General features: G+C 45.4%; 1 protein-coding gene across 2 annotated transcripts in view; it reads left to right on the forward strand.

The window, feature by feature from the left end:
• The window catches only part of plxna2 (plexin A2), a 163,972-nt gene that overhangs the window by 113,302 nt on the left and 32,401 nt on the right, over positions 1-18,269 (forward strand). For both annotated transcript variants that reach the window (XM_034589888.1, XM_034589887.1), the window contains exons 13-17: positions 2,898-3,049; positions 6,763-6,880; positions 8,700-8,836; positions 10,251-10,418; positions 12,749-12,842. In XM_034589888.1, coding sequence (XP_034445779.1) covers positions 2,898-3,049; positions 6,763-6,880; positions 8,700-8,836; positions 10,251-10,418; positions 12,749-12,842 — 669 coding nt within the window. The remainder of the gene's footprint in view (positions 1-2,897; positions 3,050-6,762; positions 6,881-8,699; positions 8,837-10,250; positions 10,419-12,748; positions 12,843-18,269) is intronic.

An 18,269-nucleotide genomic window follows, 5' to 3' on the forward strand; every position in this document is an offset into this window, starting at 1 on the left:
TTTTCATCACCACCCATATCTCTTGGCCAACTACACGGCATTTAAGACCCCATAAAGTATTTAGGATGTAGTTTGTTCAGGAACAAGTGATCAGCGGCGCTTTAATCAAGCCCATTAAATGCTGCTCACAATTAAATGTGACACACTCAAATTAGTCTGAGCACAGTCCAAAGACAAAGAGATTAGCTGCAAGCTCCTAAATTGTATCAAGGGCTATTATTCGTTTGAAAAGCACAATATCCGACGATGGCGAGAAGGGAAACACATCAACTGTTCTCCCCAGAGTGTCGAGGGGTCAAAATACTCTTGTAATAAATGTGTAAATTAAGGATGAAGAGTGAAAAATGCTGATATTGTATTTTAGGAGACGGGATGATTAAACGTCATTGACGCTGAATTGTCTGAATGTCATTCAGCTCGGTCAGCTCCTGTGGCTCCAGTGACATGCTAGGCTTGCACAGCCTGGAGGCAGCATGGGCCAGAGCGTTGCTCTCTGCTGTATGTACTGAGTTTAGCCTTGGCTGCATCAGCACAACTTTCCCCACCATTACTTCAGCTGAATAAGTCAACACCACACTGACAGACGTCCCCAGGCTGTTCACTGGGAGCAGCCTCCACAGTTTCCTTTCTGTTGGTCAGACCAGGAGATTATCTTCTGAAAAGAGACCCTTTCTCTCCTGGAAGTTTCTGCCTCAGCTTATCATGCCCCCTCTTTAGTATTTTTTATGGTTATTGCAAAAACCCTGCAGAATGTCTCCAGGAAAATGTGGTGGTAAATGGCCAACGCTCTGATCCTCTGAGCTGCAGCGAGATAGATTATGCTAGAGAGAGTACAAGAGTGCCTCGTGCAAGCTGCACTGACTGTTTGCTGGGAATTACCCTCTATTGACAGTGTGACAATGCCAGGCGGGCAGCGGCACTGCGCCTAAAAGGATTACACAGCGAGCATGGCATGGCAGCACTGGGTGGGAGAGCAAGGGGCGGCAGGGTGTGCGCGCACGTCCGACGAGGCTTCCGCTTCCTCTTCCCTCTGAACGTCTGGTAAGACAAACAAGCGAGCGGGCTGCTGGGAGGAGGAGGATGTGTCACCTAGCCGGAGGGAGACAAAGTGATGAAAGACAGAAAGCAAAAGAAGGAAAAAGACGGGATGCAAAGAGGAGGATGTTGAGTTGAAATATAAAGACGTGCTCCACCCCTCTGAAGATTATCTACAGTGCAGTAGCTTCCCTCTGGTTTGTAAAGGTCATTAGGATCTGGTTGACACAGTTAAACCAGTGTCATGGACAAGGAGGCTGCTTTATAGATTGAGTCCCTTTGTTTGTGTAAGAAATACAGTCAGGGACAAAGAGCGGCACTTCTCTCACTCCTCCGGGACATCGGTGGCTTTGAAGTGGTGGTTTTCCTGTGATCCACTGATGGATCCAGGCTCTATGTGCCAGCAGGGAGCTCAGTCAAATGGGTTTCATGGATTAGACTGGCTTCCGGTGCTCGGTCCAGTGCGGGACGGGTTCCGTTTCACCCTCCGGGGTCAAAGACGGAGGAGCTTTTAGCCAGACCCGCCTGTGATGCCGCGCCGCTGTCCCGTCACCGCCGCTGCCGCTGCCTCACCTGTCATCCATCACGACTGATCAGGCTGATCCGAGTGGCAGCCGCATTCCCAGCGCCACTCATCCCATCTTCTCTGCTCTCCCAGTCCCTTTCTATTTTTATCATCTTGTTGTAGCTCATCCTCCTCCTCTCCTGTCTCCTTCTCTCTCCGGCCCCTTACATCGCTTATGTAACCATCGCCAAGTCTACTCAAATAGCTGCTGCCACTGCCTGACATGGATATATTTAGCCTTTATGTTTTACCCCCCCCCCCATACCCTGCATGCCCAAGCAGTGCTAAAAGATTCATGTATGCAGACCCCTCCGGCGGTGCAGTGACACACTTACTTTACATCCAGAGCAATTAATGTCCAATGAATCTAGATTACAATGCCGCCGTCCCACGGGGGGGCTGCAATGCTCTGATGGGTGCCGGGGGTGCGGCACCTATCGCAGGGTCGCCGTCACAGGGCACTTTGCAGCTCAGTAAGTTGGCACAGGTTGGTTTTATCCCCTCTGCTTGCACGGCCAGTGACAGCGTAGTGATTGTCATCTCCTCCCTTCAGCCCTCTGCGTTATCTCTCCGTCCACCACGGCCTTTGTATCCCTCCACTTGTTTCCTCTCCTTCTCTACTCCCCTCTTCGTCCTCCTCCTCCTCTTCTCCTCTGTGAAAGGGCTGGACGATGGCCAGGTCGGGAGCCTCAGCGGGGCTCTGCAGCACAGACGGCAGCGTGCCACCCTGTGCCAAGGTCATGCTGGGCAGCCATATTGTATTTTATGAATAGGTGGTCTGCACTTAGCATTAATATGGCCCCTTGCTAGATTTATTATCCATGGCAACAGCAGTAGATTCGGTGCAGACGAATCCAGAATGTTAATAACCTGGGTTTTAATTGTGGGGTTCCTTCCATCAGGTTTACTGTTGTGTAGTCAACAGGGAGGAGTTGCAGACAAAAAAAAAAAATACATTTAAAAGTGTGGTTTTCATGGGATTGTATGAATGTGACGATACATTGAAACAGAAAGAGCAACAAAGCATGTGCCATCAGCGACTGTTGTGATGTGAACATGCTCCCGGCACAATGACTCACGGCACGTTCTGACATTCTTCAGATGAAGGCATGGGGAGTGCACTTAATTGCTTTTACAGCCACCTGGACCGAAAGAGCACACTTGCCCTTGAGCGTCCAGGGAGACCTGTGTGCGTTTATAATTTCTATACGACCGGTCTATAACTGAAGCTGCAGACACGTCCTTTAATGTCACTCTGCAACTTTTTTCCCTGACCATTTGTTTTTTCGCCCTGCAGGTGACCCCAGTGGCCGGACCCCCCGAGGGAGGCACGCGGGTGACCATCCACGGCACAAACCTGGGTCTGGCCTTTTCGGACATGGTGGGCAACGTGGAGGTGGCGGGGGTGAGGTGCACCCCTGAGGAGGAGGGCTACATCATCGCCGAACAGTAAGTCACACAAACAGGGGAATCAATCAACTGCGATTGAAAATTACACAATATTCACTTAATGCAGTTATTTGAAAATGTATATATTTAGTTCAGTTTATTAGATTAGATTAATTTTAGACACAAGGTTCCTCGTGCATCGTTCACAATACAGCATGTTCTTCTTTAATCTAATTATCCCATTTTGTAAACAATACAATTAAAGGGAAGCTCAACATAAAAACATAAAACAAATCAGTTGCTGTGCACGTAAACTGTGGTTTTCATATATTATGAATGGGGTATTACAGCAAACTTTGATCCATATAGCTGCGTCTGTCTCTCCCCCCCCCCCCCTGCCGTAATGAAGACTGGAGCAGGTCCAAACGGTCTGTCCCCGACATGGCTGTTCTCCCCCTGCAGCACACGAGCCCACGTCTGACTCCGTAGCTCGTGTAGTCAGCAACTAGCCCACAACAGCTGTGTGTGTTTACTTCTGTTTACCTCCCTAATTGTCCCACGCTGTGCATACATCACGTTAAAGCCGGTCCCGCTCACCCTGAACTAATGAAACGTGGCCCCGTGCTTCACTACTTCGCCCATCAGCCCCTCGGCGAGACGTGCAGACGTGTGCAGAGGAAGAAACCCGCGGCCTTATGGTGGGTCGACCTCCTCAGGTGATGCAGGTCCCGCGAGGAGAGATGCACAAACGTACTGATAAACATGCATTACACTAAAATTACATCAGTGCTTTAAGATTAAGATTAAAAATAAAGGTGCTATACAGCTTGTTGAAAATACTCATTTTGCAGTGACTATATGTGAAATAATTACACCATTTTTAGACAAATGCTTAGAACAGTTGTCTGGTCTCTCAGTTGGTGTGATATTCTCCTTTCCCCCCCGACTGACTCACACTCAGAGAACAAAGTTTTGAATGAAGAGCTGCGAACACACAGTGGCTCCGCTGACACACATACACACACACACAGGCTATCACTGTCATGGCTCTCAGAGGAGCCTTTAACCCTAATTCTTTCCTTGGCCTACTTCTGCCCTCGGAAAGAGAACAGCTCAGCACCGCGCCATCGCTGGAACTCACATACTTTGTGTGTCACGATACACGTGTCGCACACATGTTCCCTCACACACGAGTGCGACTAACTGTTATTCTTTTACAATATCAGCCAACTTGTGGCTGTGTTTGAAGAGCATATAGCTCATGAGTAATGGTGATGACTTACAGTGCAGTCTCTTTACTGGGCAGTTGTAATTAAAATTCACTATGTGCCACTTGGCTGTAGGGGACAATTTGTCAGCGGTGCACTGATCTGACAGCACTTTAATCCAATTGGGGACAAGCCAGGGGATTCATTTATGTGGCATGTAAAAAAAAAATAGACTGAGCGAAATTAAAAAAGGAACCTATGACCTGTTTAGTCCAACTTCGAGGCAGTCGGAGTCGTCTGAGCTGGACTTTCACTCTGAATCTTTTGGGGGTTATTTATTGGCTCCAGGTTCATTATATGCATGTTTGAAGCTGTTTGAGTCTTAATTCATTCACCAGGCATCCTATGACTGAATTGGGCAAAAGGGGGGGGGGGGGGGGGGGGGGGGGGGGGGGGGGGGGGGGGGGGGGGGGGGGGGGGGGGGGGGGGGGGGGGGGGGGGGGGGGGGGGGGGGGGGGGGGGGGGGGGGGGGGGGGGGGGGTAATACGCACTCGTACATATTTATACGTCTTTTATGTTTCTACTTCAGAGGAGTGTGTGAAAACCATTCCTGCTTTGAAGAGAAAAGTCCAAACGTTTGTGTTCTTCAGCAGCCCGGGACGACGTTTCACTGAGAGCTGATGCTTTTCTGAAGCATTTTTATAGTCGCCAGATTGAGTCCTCATCACTTTTAAGTTTAAAAGGTTTTTTTTACGGAGAGAAGAGTGGCGTCTTTATGGTGAAGATACGATATAAAGTTGAATTTTGAAAAGACAAAGATATTTCCCTTAACCCAGAGAAACACAACAGTCCCCTTATGAAACCACATTTAAACTGACTAACTGAATTTTTATATAGAAATCAGTCCTCTGATCCCATGAATTACATCAAAGAATCAAAGAAAATGTTATAAAACTTCTAATGGGCTCGTTCCTGACCCAATACCACATCCTTCCACCAAGTTTCATGGTAATCCGTCTGGAAGTATTTGTGTAATCCTGCAAAGTAACAGACAAACAAACAAACACAGACAAAAAACCCTTAGGTGCTGTACAGGGATATTAAAAAACAACACAGAGATTAAATTGAATTTAGATTTAATATCTGAATGCACAGCTTAAAACAATTTTCAGGCAAAACAAAAGATTAAAAGGAGTAGAATAAATTGGAGGGGGTACATTTTTAGTTTTACAAAACTACCAATACAGCAGGGGAAGCAACTCTGCCCCCGAGAGAGTGTGTGAGTGTGTGTGTGAGTGTGTGTGTGAGTGTGTGTGTGTGTGTGTGTGTGTGTGTGTGTGTGTGTGTGTGTGTGTGTGTGTGTGTGTGTGTGTGTGTGTGAGTGTGTGTGTGTGTGAGTGTGTGTTTCTGACACCTACTGAGCTAAAAACCTTGTCCTAGTCAGTGCGTAAATCTTCCTTCAGCCGTTCTCCTCCTCATCGCTCATCCAACAAAGCTCCACAGTCGTTTGTTGTAATTCAGGTGATCAACGCCGGAGAAACAATACATCTGCTCCGCTTCATCTGTCCCGCTCCTGTCTGCCGCCGCCATCTGCCTCACCACACATCCCCTCCCTCACTCTCCACGCTGTGATCGCATCTTGTGCTTTATTGCTCGCTGGCACCACCAATCAATAGACGTCCTCTTTTTTTATTATGCCATTTGATGTTGTCACCTGCGGCGCCGGGTGACGCCTGATCACACGTTATGATAAAGCTCCATTGATCCCGCCGTGTGATTTACATTCGGTGCGGCGTGTTGGCACGGCACCAGCTCTGTCGGGTGCCCGGTCGTTGCTGGGAAAATTTACTTCAGTCCGGGTTGGGTGTGTTGAAGTTGGAGGAGGAGGAGGAGGAGGAGGAGGAGGAGGAGGAGGAGGAGGAGGAGGAGGAGGAGCGCTGGTTTCATTTAAAGACTGTCACTGAGGGGGTCCTGGTCGATGTCTGTCTGGACGTGTCCCGTAATGAAATGAGTGAGACAACTGGAGCAGATTGCATTCAGAGCGGAAGATAAATCGATATCAAGTGTTTTGATTACTTTTCACCAAGTTTGGTCAAGAATTCAAACATATAAGACAAAGACTCAAGTTTTAGTTGATTTAAGTAATAAACGACTCAAGCATTAATTCAATTCTTGTTGGTCCAGATTAAACATTACCTTTTATATACCTCCACCTCCTACTGGTGCAGAAATAAAGCCAAAATATGTGGGATACAAATGCTGCAAAATGATGTTTGCACAGTAGTATTTGAAGTCCGTATTTTTACTTTGTTTTTATACTTGAACAAACATGAATGTGATTTAAAACTACACTAAGTGACAAAAGAAAACATCTTTTTTTTAAATTTACTTGACATTTTCCACCAACATGGAGAAGGTGGGGGGTCTATACTGCTGCCAGCCACCAGGGGTCTAGCAAGACGATTTGGCTTCGCTTTTGGGGAACTGTCATTTATCGTATACAGTCTATGATCTCAACTTTATTGTGTAAATGGACGTTAATGGATTGTTTTGTGTCTTTTGTAGGATTGTGTGTGAGATGGACGTGGCTCCCCCAGAGAGTCGCCCGGGTCCGGTCCAGCTGTGCGTTGGAGAGTGTCGACCAGAGCTCCGGGCTCGCTCCTCACAGCTCTTCTCCTTTGTGGTACGTCCGCATGTATCTACATTCTTCTAAATACTCACATATAGAATTTAATATGACACCCACAAAGTGTAGCGTATTCAGTACGAGTGCGACAAAAGAGCCGTATTTAAGTGAATCAGAATATTACGTGTTCTAAAACTCATTTGTACTGAAGTAATTGTTTGTGCGCCGGAAGGCAAATAATGATGTGCGAGTTGCCATGACGACAAACATTGTAATTAAGCGGCTCTGTGTGTGCTTACGTGTTATTACCTTCAACAAGGAGGTTGTGTTTTCATCCGTGTCTGTTTGTTGGTCTGTTTGTTTGTTTGTCAGCAGGATTATGCAAAAATGTACTGAACCTGTGAATTTTGTTGCACATCAGCTCATTTCTCAGGAAACAATGTGCAGAACTGGGAGCCATGAATCTTACATGATTATGGTCTGGAGATCCATGAGTTTATATTCCATTAACAGAATAAGGCTCCTCATCACCGGTGTGTGGAGGTCCCTGGTTGTTAGTCTTAGTTGTTATAGCCTCATAGTGTTTTTTCCGTGTTCACAAGTATTCATTTTGTAATGCTCTTACAGCGTTTTGGTATTTTAAAAACCTGTAATACAGCAATAGCTCTGACAAACAGGGGGAAGTTAACACAGTCAAAGAGGATTGGATGTTCGCTTCGAGGTCACGAGAGAGAAATAAAAGTCAGATAAACAAACAACTTGGTAAATTGGAAAGCAAGCGCTCCGCACGGCAGGTGAACATCATCTGCTCCCCGTCCGCACGCGTTTCCCCCGTCTCCGTCATCCGCCGTCTGCCCCGGCCCGCGGCTAACAGATAATCTACTTTCCCCATTTGCACTCTCTCACACCCTCACAATTAATGATCCCTTAACAATTAACAGCAGCCAGTAATTACATACTGTTGTTTTCCTGGTACCTGCTTTAGCCTGCATCCTGGAAGTCGCACTCGGAGCTGGCGGGTTTGAGTTTTGTCACAGCGATGCTCTCGGCTCTGTTTGTAAATCCCCTGCTACTTTCTCCTCACTACAGTGTTGCAGCAGTGGAATTCCTCTGAGAATACATCACACAGCCCAGAACTGGCACCACTTGCGATCCCCCTGTATTTGAAGGCCATCTAAAAAATAAAAAAAAATACACTATTACAGAAATGTTCTTCAAATTCCCCCCCTAAAAAAAGACAAACTCCCCGTGAGCCAGCAACACGGGAGCACTTGGCAAAGGAGGCAGTGTAAATGACACTGTGCATTTAGCTGTTTTTTAATTGTTCTTTTATGTTTGTGCGCGTAGGAATGTGCATGTGTGTGCTTGTCAGATTCCATGTGGGTGAGCCGCATGTGTTTGTCAGTATGACGGCTTGTCTGCTTGGATACTTCTCCATCTGTCCGTCTGTGTGACGGCAGTAAACACTGGTTATTTTCAGACTGTCTTTAAAATGCTTCCCTCACACTCACACACATGGGAGGACGCTCCCTCAGGGACTGTAAGAGCTCCTGGTTTTATCCTCTTTTCACCCACCAGCGCTGCACTCTGCTGCCATCGGCCTCACAATGTGAATAACTGTAATATCCCGGGGATCTGTGATAATACGTGAAGCCGTCAGGAGACACACACCATCTTTTATTCTGACTTTTGTATCTCGTGATTTCTGCCCCATGACTCTGCTCTCACACTTCAACCCCTCTTTAAGATAAGATAAGATAAGATAAAACTTTATTGATCCACACACCGGGGAAATTTAAATAAAAATCCCTTCCGTTTGTACATAAACAAAATGTGAAATAGATTAGAAATCTCTGCCTCCTCTGTTTCTTTGCAGACTCCCAGCGTCACGGGTCTCTCCCCCAGCCGAGGTCCAGAGTCTGGAGGCACCAAAGTGACCATAATAGGAGAAAACCTCGGCGCCGGCAGCAGCGTCAACGTGCAGTTTGGAAACCAAACATGCGAGTTCTTCGGGTGAGACTTTCCTCTTGCAGTCATTTATTGCACATAAACGTGTTAGTAGCAGCCCATCAAGTTTAATTCTCTGAAACAGCCGCATGGTCGGATATTCGTGGAGAAAAGGCTTTTTTTTTTCTTTTTTTTTTGTATTTGCACATTAACACGAGGTGAAAAGTGAAATGTTCATATTCAATAAAGTGCAAATGAAAGACAAATTAGAATTCCCCAGTTTTACAGTTTGGGCATTACAGTATAATGTGGATAATAGGAAGAGGAACTAATCTGCTCACTGTCTTGAAAGATGTCGACTGCATTAAACAACTAAACAAGTGTAAAAACTAAAACCACCAGGAACATTTCATAGTCCGCTTGATTCTGTTTCTGTCACATTAGCACTTGTGCCTAATATCTTTATGCACTGAATAGATTTTTGCCTTTGTGTCTGTGTTTAACTAGTTTGAACTGCTACACGTCAGAGGAAGTTAGATTTATTACATGCTGTGAGCATATGGGGGAAAAAAAACAAGAGAATATTTCTCCCAAGACGATGTGAATTATTCCCATTAAGTTTCTATCTTCCGTGGCTTTCTTGTGTTTTTTCCTTCGGTGTTTGTGAGAAGTCCCCCGGGGGGAGCGCCGCTCTCTCTCTCCCTCTGTCAGAAACTTATGTAAATCTTAATAAGCTTTTGATGACCTACTGCATCAAACCTTGTAATAATAGCTTCCAGGAAAACCTGGTGCTTCACCCCCCCCCCTCCCGTTGCTTTTCATTCTCTCCATCAATCTGCTCATCTCTTCTATAACCCCTTGTTTTTTTTTATTCTCTTTTGTAGTTTCCCTCTGTTTCATTCCACCATCCCCTCTCCTTCTACTCTCCACTGCTCCTGTAGGCATCTTTCTTAAGCCCTGCCACGCTGTAACGCTGCAGCGCTGCGAGGCTGCGGAGTCAAGCCAGCTTTAATGAGATACGGGGCTAATTACTGGCTTGTGTTTCTCCACTGTTCTCCTGGCATGGGAGGGAGAGGAGGACGGGGGGGCCGTTCCACTACAAGCTCGCCTCTGCTAATGAATTTGGACAAATTCAAGGGGGGTGGGCAGGTAGAACATGGAGCCGTGTAGAAGGAGGGGAAAGCATAGACACACGGATAACGCTCGTACATGCAGTTACTAGAGCTCCGATATCTTTTTAGTGGGGAATGGCAGGTTGGGTTTCTTCTGCCTCAATGATTTTGAGCTTGTGCCACAAATTACTTCTTTGTTATGCATTAAATTCGTCCCTTGTTGATGCTGTTCTGTAATCAAAATAAGATCTCTGTAGTATATGTTCAGAAAACCCAGTGAGTTAATACATTATGCATGATTACTTAAGAAATCAAGATAGTTTCCACACTCTTACTCTGAAGTTATTTCCCTTCTCCTTCACTTGCAGACGGACCATGTCGGAGATAGTTTGCTACTCAGCCCCCTCGCTGTCCGGCGTGGGCCCGGTGCAGATCAGCGTGGGCGTGGACCATGCTCAGATCAGAGAGAGCCTCACCTTCGAGTACATCGAAGACCCGACGGTCCAGCGCATGGAACCAGACTGGAGCATCGCGAGGTAAAGTCCTAACGCACACAGAACCCCGATTGTACACGTGAGGCATTATTTCATCCATGTCTGCAACAACACCACCGCTAGCCTTGAAGCTACAGCCTGACCAGGCCAGTGGAAACAACCAGGCATGAGTCAATATTTCAATTAGTGTTCAGTTCTCTTCCAATTAGTCTGGATCTGATAGACGCGCCGCAGCCCCCAGACTGGAGAGGAGGGTCACTGTTGAGATTTGGATTTCTTTTCCATTCTCCTATCATACAACGGTGTTGATCCATCTGTTGAAGGTCTTGCAATACTAATTAAACTGGGGAGAGGGATGGAAATGAGATAGCGGCTTGCCTGAACAATGTGCTATCAGAGGTGTGAGTCCGCAGCAGATGGCGTGGGCTTGAGAGACGGAGTGAAGGGGACGCTGCGGCAGAAGTGTGACTGCACAGAGGAAGAAGAGGTTGGAAGTGAAGGGGAGACGGACGGAGAAGGACGGGAAATTAGTCGTCCTTCTTCGACTCTTTCACAATCCGCTTTTGTATGTGGGAGACAGAAGGAACTGGGTAATAGTTAGGTTGCACAACTTTTTAGTGTATTAAATCATAATAACAAGTGCTGTGAATTAATTTTACACAGTGGATCTCTGGATCTATTGGTTGTAACACAAATGCCTGTAGCTGGTTTCACACTTGTCTTAATGACAGATCTCTGGCATCAGTCAGTTGCATTGGTCATCATCTGTTTTCTCAGAAGTTTAAATATGGAGTGCCACAGGGCTCTGTGCTTTGTCCCATCCTGTTCCGTTTGTGCGTAGATGGCCATGTTTTACCGATAAGTAACTGTCACATTCACTGTTATGCAGATGACCCAGTGATTTACTTATTCCATTTTCATTTATGTGTTTATTTGACAGGGACAATGCTCAAGAATCAACAGCAAAATGACTGTAAACGAGCCAGAGTTTGCTCAACAGGCTCGTTTTCACATGTTGTCCCTGGACAGTTTTTAAAATGGGAACCTAACATGAAAATAAAATTACACTTCCAAGCAATATATACAGACTAATATTCAGGTTCAGGTACAATGCATAACAATAAGTAACAACACAACATATGAGACAAAACACATCAGTACCTACAAAGATTTGTCTAATTTGAAATCATTTCTTTTGTCTATTTGAAATTATTAAATCATACTTTTCATCAGATTCCAAATCAAATACCCTCTAACCTTTACTGTTTACAAATACAATATTGGTTATTATAAGTAACCGGGTGTGCTTGGATGTAAAATCATCTTTTCATACTGATGTTGACGAACAAACTAAGAAGCTTAAATGTGAATTTGGGTTCATTTAGGTGCGTTTCTTTTCACAGTAGAATTCAGATTGTACAAGTAATGTTATACAGATTATTATTTACATGCTGTTGTCCACACCCTTAATTCAAACTAATTAAAGTACTGGAAATTCAACTTCTAGCTCCTCGTAGAATAAGCGTTTACCAGACAAACCTCCTGTATGATGATTGACCCAGTTTTTCTTGATAAATCTGTTTTATTCACTGCATATTATATTTACTTGTGTGTTACTGTCTCTCTTTGTCTTTTTTCTTGCACTCCTCTTGTCATCTGTCTATAAATAATTCCAGAGCACCACTGACTTTGCTCTCAATTTGTTTCCCCTGAATATATAAAGATTTGATTAAAAAGTAATTGAGGAGGAAGAGCAGCCTCAGTCTTATCTCCACAGTAGAGTATATAATTTAATGAGCCTGTAGACACTTCAAGGTCCATCTTGAGTAGGTCTCTGCATGAACCCACAGCCGGATAGCACATGCCCATCCTGCACTTGTTATTACAGTATTTCCAGTCCCATGCATCTATATTCAGCACACCCACACTGACAGGCACAACAACAAACACAACACACATCAACATCAGCCCAAACAGCTGCAGGGAGAGCCGCACACCCAGCAGCCTCCCTCCTGCTTTGTTTGTGCTGCTGTGTTATGAAGCCTGGGATTCGCCGCTGTATCCTTATGTGCTCGAGCCGCTTTTGGTCTTTCAAACACAAATCCGCACCGTCTGATTGTAGCCAGTGAAGTCGGTTTTAAAAAAAACGTGTCTAATCATCCTCCGCTTGCAAAAACTATTATTTGAGGATGAGGGTCCGTTTGATGCGTTTGTTTTTTTTCGAACATCCGAGTTAGAAAGTTTAGTTGGACATAGTGATTCTATTACTTTCTTTGTATATTGCCTTTGTTCTTTTCTCTTGGATTTTTAAAAGGTTACGACGGCTCTTGACAAACTCGATGATCAAATCATGTCTTTGTCTTTCTCTCCAGCGGCAACACCCCTCTCATGGTCACCGGAACCAATCTGGACGTGGTCCAGGAGCCCAGGATCCGAGTCAAATACTCCGGCCGAGAGTCTGTGAACGTAAGAAGCATTTTACACTGTCTTCCCCGTAGAGATATGTGCTGCACGTGCACCAGAAAAATGCTCCTACATACACACGCTGGGTAATGTCTGCTAACTAGGTCCTGCTTGACTCTCTAAATCCTCCTATACAAGCAAGATAAGTGATGTTTAGCTTTGGTTGGAGTAGAAGAAAAAGTGCTGTCTCTCCTAACAGCCCCTCCAGCTCTCTACGCTTCCCTAACTTCCGCTTGAACCCGGTCGTCTTAAGCGCTGCAGCTAGCGTCTGAATAATGCAGCCGGCAGTGAGAGTGGTCTGCGTGTAGTATTTAATTAAGAGTTTACTCCCAAGTTTCTTCAGGCTAAATCTCAGCTCCCAGCCCCCCCCCCCCCCCCCCCCCCCCCCCCCCCCCCCCCCACCAACCTGCTCAGCCCTTTTGTTCTTCTGCAGCCTGAACAAGAGATTTCACAGTGTTGTTACACAGATGTGTGTATTGGCAGGAATGGAGCAGGCTGGAGGAGAGTGGAGTTTGGGGAGGGGTCCGGGCAGGTTGTGTCAAAGGTGTTGCTGGAGGCGTCTAATGGCTTCGGATGGGAGATTTACTGCATTCAGAAGGCTTTGGTCGGCATAAAGGGCCCTTGTATAATCAAAGTCTTGGCTGGGGGAGATCGTTACAAATTGCATTTGAGCCCATGTCCTGGGGGTCCATGTTTAATTAAGAGGATTGGATTTCCTCTCACTGGTCTGGGGGAAGGCAGATGAATGGACTGAAGGGGAAAAGAAAGGATATAGAGAGTGAGAGGAATCAGGCTGTGTGTTTTATGTTCTATTATATTATCACTCATTAGCATTTTGTTAGTTTCAGAGTTGGAGTTGATGATAAATACATTTTCAAACACTTATATCTACTCAGAACTACATCTTGATATGTAAAATAACTATTTATCAATATTTTGATAGTTATATTTCATGTTGTTATATGGTAAATACTCACTTTTGCAAAGATACATGAGGCCTGTTCTACTCTGTTGTATTTAGAAAACAGAGATACACACAGGACAGGGAGGCACTGGACTATAAAACTCATTTCTAGAATCTCAAAAGGTGCACGCTTACACGAAGACTTCCTCAGTGCCATATCTGGGTTTTAGAACGAGACACAGATTTGTCCCAACGTGCTTCCTCCCCCTCCGGAGAACATCCTCCCACCCCTGACCTAAGTAGTCTAAAATTGTCCTTAAGTGTCTGACTTGCTTAGTGAATCTTCCTCAGCCAAATATATAACTTTGCTCTGGGCCCTCTGTGTGTTTCCAATACGCGAGGACACAGTTCTCCTGAAAGACCTTTTTGAGTTTCTCCTGTAAAGTACACATCTCTGCAGATTTTCTGTTTAGAGAAAAGAATGAAATACCTGATGAAGGAGAAATCGCCGGTGAAATAGGATTTGACTCGTGTCTGATTTGTCAGTTTCCGTGGCTTTGAGACAGAATTGTTCGTCTCCACCGGGCCTCGTCTCTCGTCACTCCCCACCTAGCGCCTCGTGAAAAAAGCAGCTCATGTCACCATCTTGATTGCCCTCACAGCCACGGAGAATGAATTTCTGTTAAATGCTATGGTTACAATTACCCGTACTTCATCCCCTCTTCCCGGTCTACCCCCTTTTTCCCTTTTGTCACCGGAGGAAGGCAAACAGCGGGACGGCCTATAGCAATAAGAGCTGCTGTCTGTCAGCCAGCCTTCAAATGATCCCCTGTCTCAAACTAAATTGCTTCTCTTCTTTCCTTCCCTTGTGTCGCCGGTACAGATTCGGTGAAAGAAAGTGTGGGGGGGGGAAAATAAGACAATTTTCTTTGTGAAAAGCTCTGTATCTGTCACCAGGTTCGCAATTGAAACATTTGTCATAATCTTTGAAGCTAAACGGGTTATTTAAAAGCTCTCTAACATTTTTCCTGTCCCAGAGAGATTTCATCTGCTGCGCTTGCCCCACTTCAGGCACCTGGACCGAGTGTCAGGTTCGGCACATCAGGTGCGTTTACAGCTCGGCGGCTCATCATAGGAGGTGTTGTGCACTGGTGTGTCACGCTCCTCTCTTTTCAATCAATCTTATTGTGTGAGCACCTGAGGATGCTGCTGATCAAGGCCTTCCATCCATTATTATTATTTGTACTGCTTCTGATTTGAGGGTCACGGGGGGGGCTGGAGCCAATCACGGGGTGAGAGGCGGGGTTCACCCTGGACTAGTCCTCAGCGTTTCACATGGCTTTTCATTTAAGATGCTTTCCGACATGCACTTCACTCTTGATTATCTCCTGATATTATTCTGAGAGGCTGTATGTAAAAACACAATTGTCCAAGTCAGTTGCTGCGGACAATCGCCGGAGTTTCTCCTGTCATCTATCAAGTAAAAACACAGAATCATTTTCAGAGTGAGCCAAAGGGAGAATACATCAGGAGGTTATGAATATGATATGAATATCTCAGGATGAATAAGACACGGATGAAGATGTCGGTTTGGTAAGACAACAAGATGCAACAGCTTTTGGGGATAAGTGCTGACGCCGGTGTGTGCTGCTCCACCCCCCACCTGAACGCCTCTGAGGTTTTCGTGTTGTTGGCGTCTGAGCGGAGAACATCCAGTTCTTCATATGTGAAAAACAAACTTCTGGACAAAGTCTGGAGTGTTTTAAGTTGTATTATATTATCATTCATTGGGGGGAAGCTGGAGGAAACCCTCTCAGACATGGGGAGAACACGCTAAGATGGGATCCACCTTGATCAGAGATGGAATGATAATGTAGACTCGAAACTAACTTACATGTTCAGACTGTACACGTGTTGCAGTGTCATACATGTGCATGTAATCGCAGCCGTATCAGCATGATGAGAGGCTCATTCAATCATCTGGGGGACGGAGCGGTTTCCTCTTTGACGTCTCTGTTGCGGAGTTTTCGTATCGACTTCAAAAGACGAACAGGCACTCGTTAAATTAATGCACGAAGCTGAGAATCAGTCACGGCAGATGATTTCTCACTCCCAGCATTGCAAATATCTTTTTAAAAGTAAAATACTGGATTTGCACCAGCTTAAATACCACACAGACCTCGTGTGGACAGATTAGAGTCAATGCCAGTTTTAGCAGTTGGTTGGAATGACAGGCAGGAAAGGAAAATAGACCGAGTGTAGGATAAAACAAAGTACAGCCAGAGCCGGTGACTAGCTATCGAATGTTAGCCTCCAGGTGACCTTTGGCTCAGTGACCCCTCTTCCCATTTCTCCTACGCACATCTCCACAGCCAGGCCGTCTTCTCTCCCTCCCTTACTCCTCCCTGACGCTCTCTCTCTCTCTCTCTCTCTCTCTCTCTCTCTCACCCTCTCGCTTCTACCCTGGCCAGAGACCTTTGAATGGTTGAGTGGGCTGCAGCAAGCACAGTAGATCGTGGTAATGTATTCCGCCAGAGGGGCTGGAGTGTTACTGCCTTAAAACACCCTGGTTCCATCCAGCGCCAGAGAAAAGAAGACAGATGAGGCCAAGATTCCAATTATTTTCTCTATCTGTTGACCTCAGTTCACTTTATCAATGCTGAACAATGTGTTGCCTCCCTCTCCACATGCCCTAAAGGAAAGGATGTACTATTGTACACTCTGCAGTTGGCAATATACAGAGCTGTGCTTTTATTGTGATGCGCTAGATATAAAAGAAAGAAATGAATAATGTTGTTTGGAGTCTGTGGCGTGTTGGCTGCATATCGTGGCTTTCTGCTTAGCTGGAGGAAATAATCAAAATCTAGTTAATCCTTATAAATCCTTCAGTAGAATGACCTATGGAATAATAAAAAACGACCTATAATCCATTTATTTAAAGGCAGAAGTCATGCAAAAGGTATCATTCGCCATCTATTGCTCCACCCACAGAGGAACCCCGACAAAAACCTTTGTCTTTATTAAATCCCACGCTGTCCCATTTACCCAGCGCTCCCTCCTCGCAAAACATCTTGCGTGATAGCAGCAGCTTTCCGTCCTGACAGGATTCAATGAAGGAGAGGATTTCAGAGAGAGAAAGTGAGGACAGTGTAGGAGAAATAAAAAAACACACCACCACCACCCCACAGTATCCATTTCAGGCAGAGCAGATGGTAGTCAGAACTGTACTTGACTTGCAAATGCCTCGCTGTTCCGACGTGACAGTCATGAAGCTGCCGGAGCATCTGGGGCCTGTCTTTACAACACGTCACGCTGCCAGCATGGGAAGAGAGCAGCCCTCAGCTGGAGAACTCGCATCGTTCACGAGACCTTTTGCTTCTCGTGCACCGATCAGAGGAGTGGATTTAAATCAGATGTGTTCCTACATGTTGTATAAACGTCGTGGGAAACAAAAATCATTATTCATTCCTTCATTAATCATTTACCGTCCTCTCCACGCAGCAGCGAGTAAACTGTGAACAACAATCTGATCGCACGTTGCTTTACTGGTTATTGAGTATGTTTGGGTGTTTGAATTTTAGAACAGCGCTGCTTCAGATTTCATTAGTCACTCCTGTGCCGCCTGGTAAAGCCCTCTGTGAAATCTGGTGGAAACTCTCATCGCTCCTTCAACTTTGTCAGTGGTTTATGTGATTTCACCCGAACTCAACTCGGTGAAAGTGTGTCAGGAGTCCTACCTGGTCGTGTTATCAATTTTTTTAAAGGGCTTATCATCTCGCTCTTGTAATTTGCTGCTAGCTCGTAAAGTGTGAATTCTAAAGAAAAGAAAATGTCACAGGACCAGGGGAAGCTGCTGCAGAGCGTTCAGACCTTGTGGTGCAGCGACAGACTGGTGGAGCTGGAAATGTTTACTGGAGCAGTCGCTCGTAAATCTGGATTTCTGGCTGTTGTCCAGCATGAGTCACATAGAGCTGAAACGATTAGTCGATTAATCAGTTAGTCAAACCCAAGGAAATCAATCACACACAAGTATTTTGATTGAAATACTGTAAAAAAAACGCTATAAATTGCACATCACACTGTGAACATTTTATGTAAATCGAATGATAGTTGTAAAACAAAACTTACTTCATGTTGCCAGTAGGTGGCACCATCACTATTATTACATACAGACATATAGATCTGTTCAAGTAAGGGCTCTGATGTAGCGTGAGCAATTTTGTGTCAATTGGACAATGTTACCACAACTTAATTTTCACACTAATCAGTAGGTGGCGCTATGACCCTGAACTAATATTAATATATGGAGCTGTTCAGGTCAGGATTGTGATCATAGGTCAGTAGTTCGGAGCCGGTTGGATAATGCAGATTGGATTTACAAAGTATTTCCTGTTTTATGGCGAATCAGTAGTTGGCGCTATGACACTGAGGAAATATTGACACATGGAGCCGTTCAGTCTTGGACTCTAATCATGTGACAGAAGTTTGGTAGTGATAGGACAATGCACAGTGGAGTTATGACAACA

The sequence above is a fragment of the Hippoglossus hippoglossus genome, chromosome 7 (assembly GCF_009819705.1).
Source record: "Hippoglossus hippoglossus isolate fHipHip1 chromosome 7, fHipHip1.pri, whole genome shotgun sequence".
NCBI lineage: Eukaryota > Metazoa > Chordata > Actinopteri > Pleuronectiformes > Pleuronectidae > Hippoglossus > Hippoglossus hippoglossus.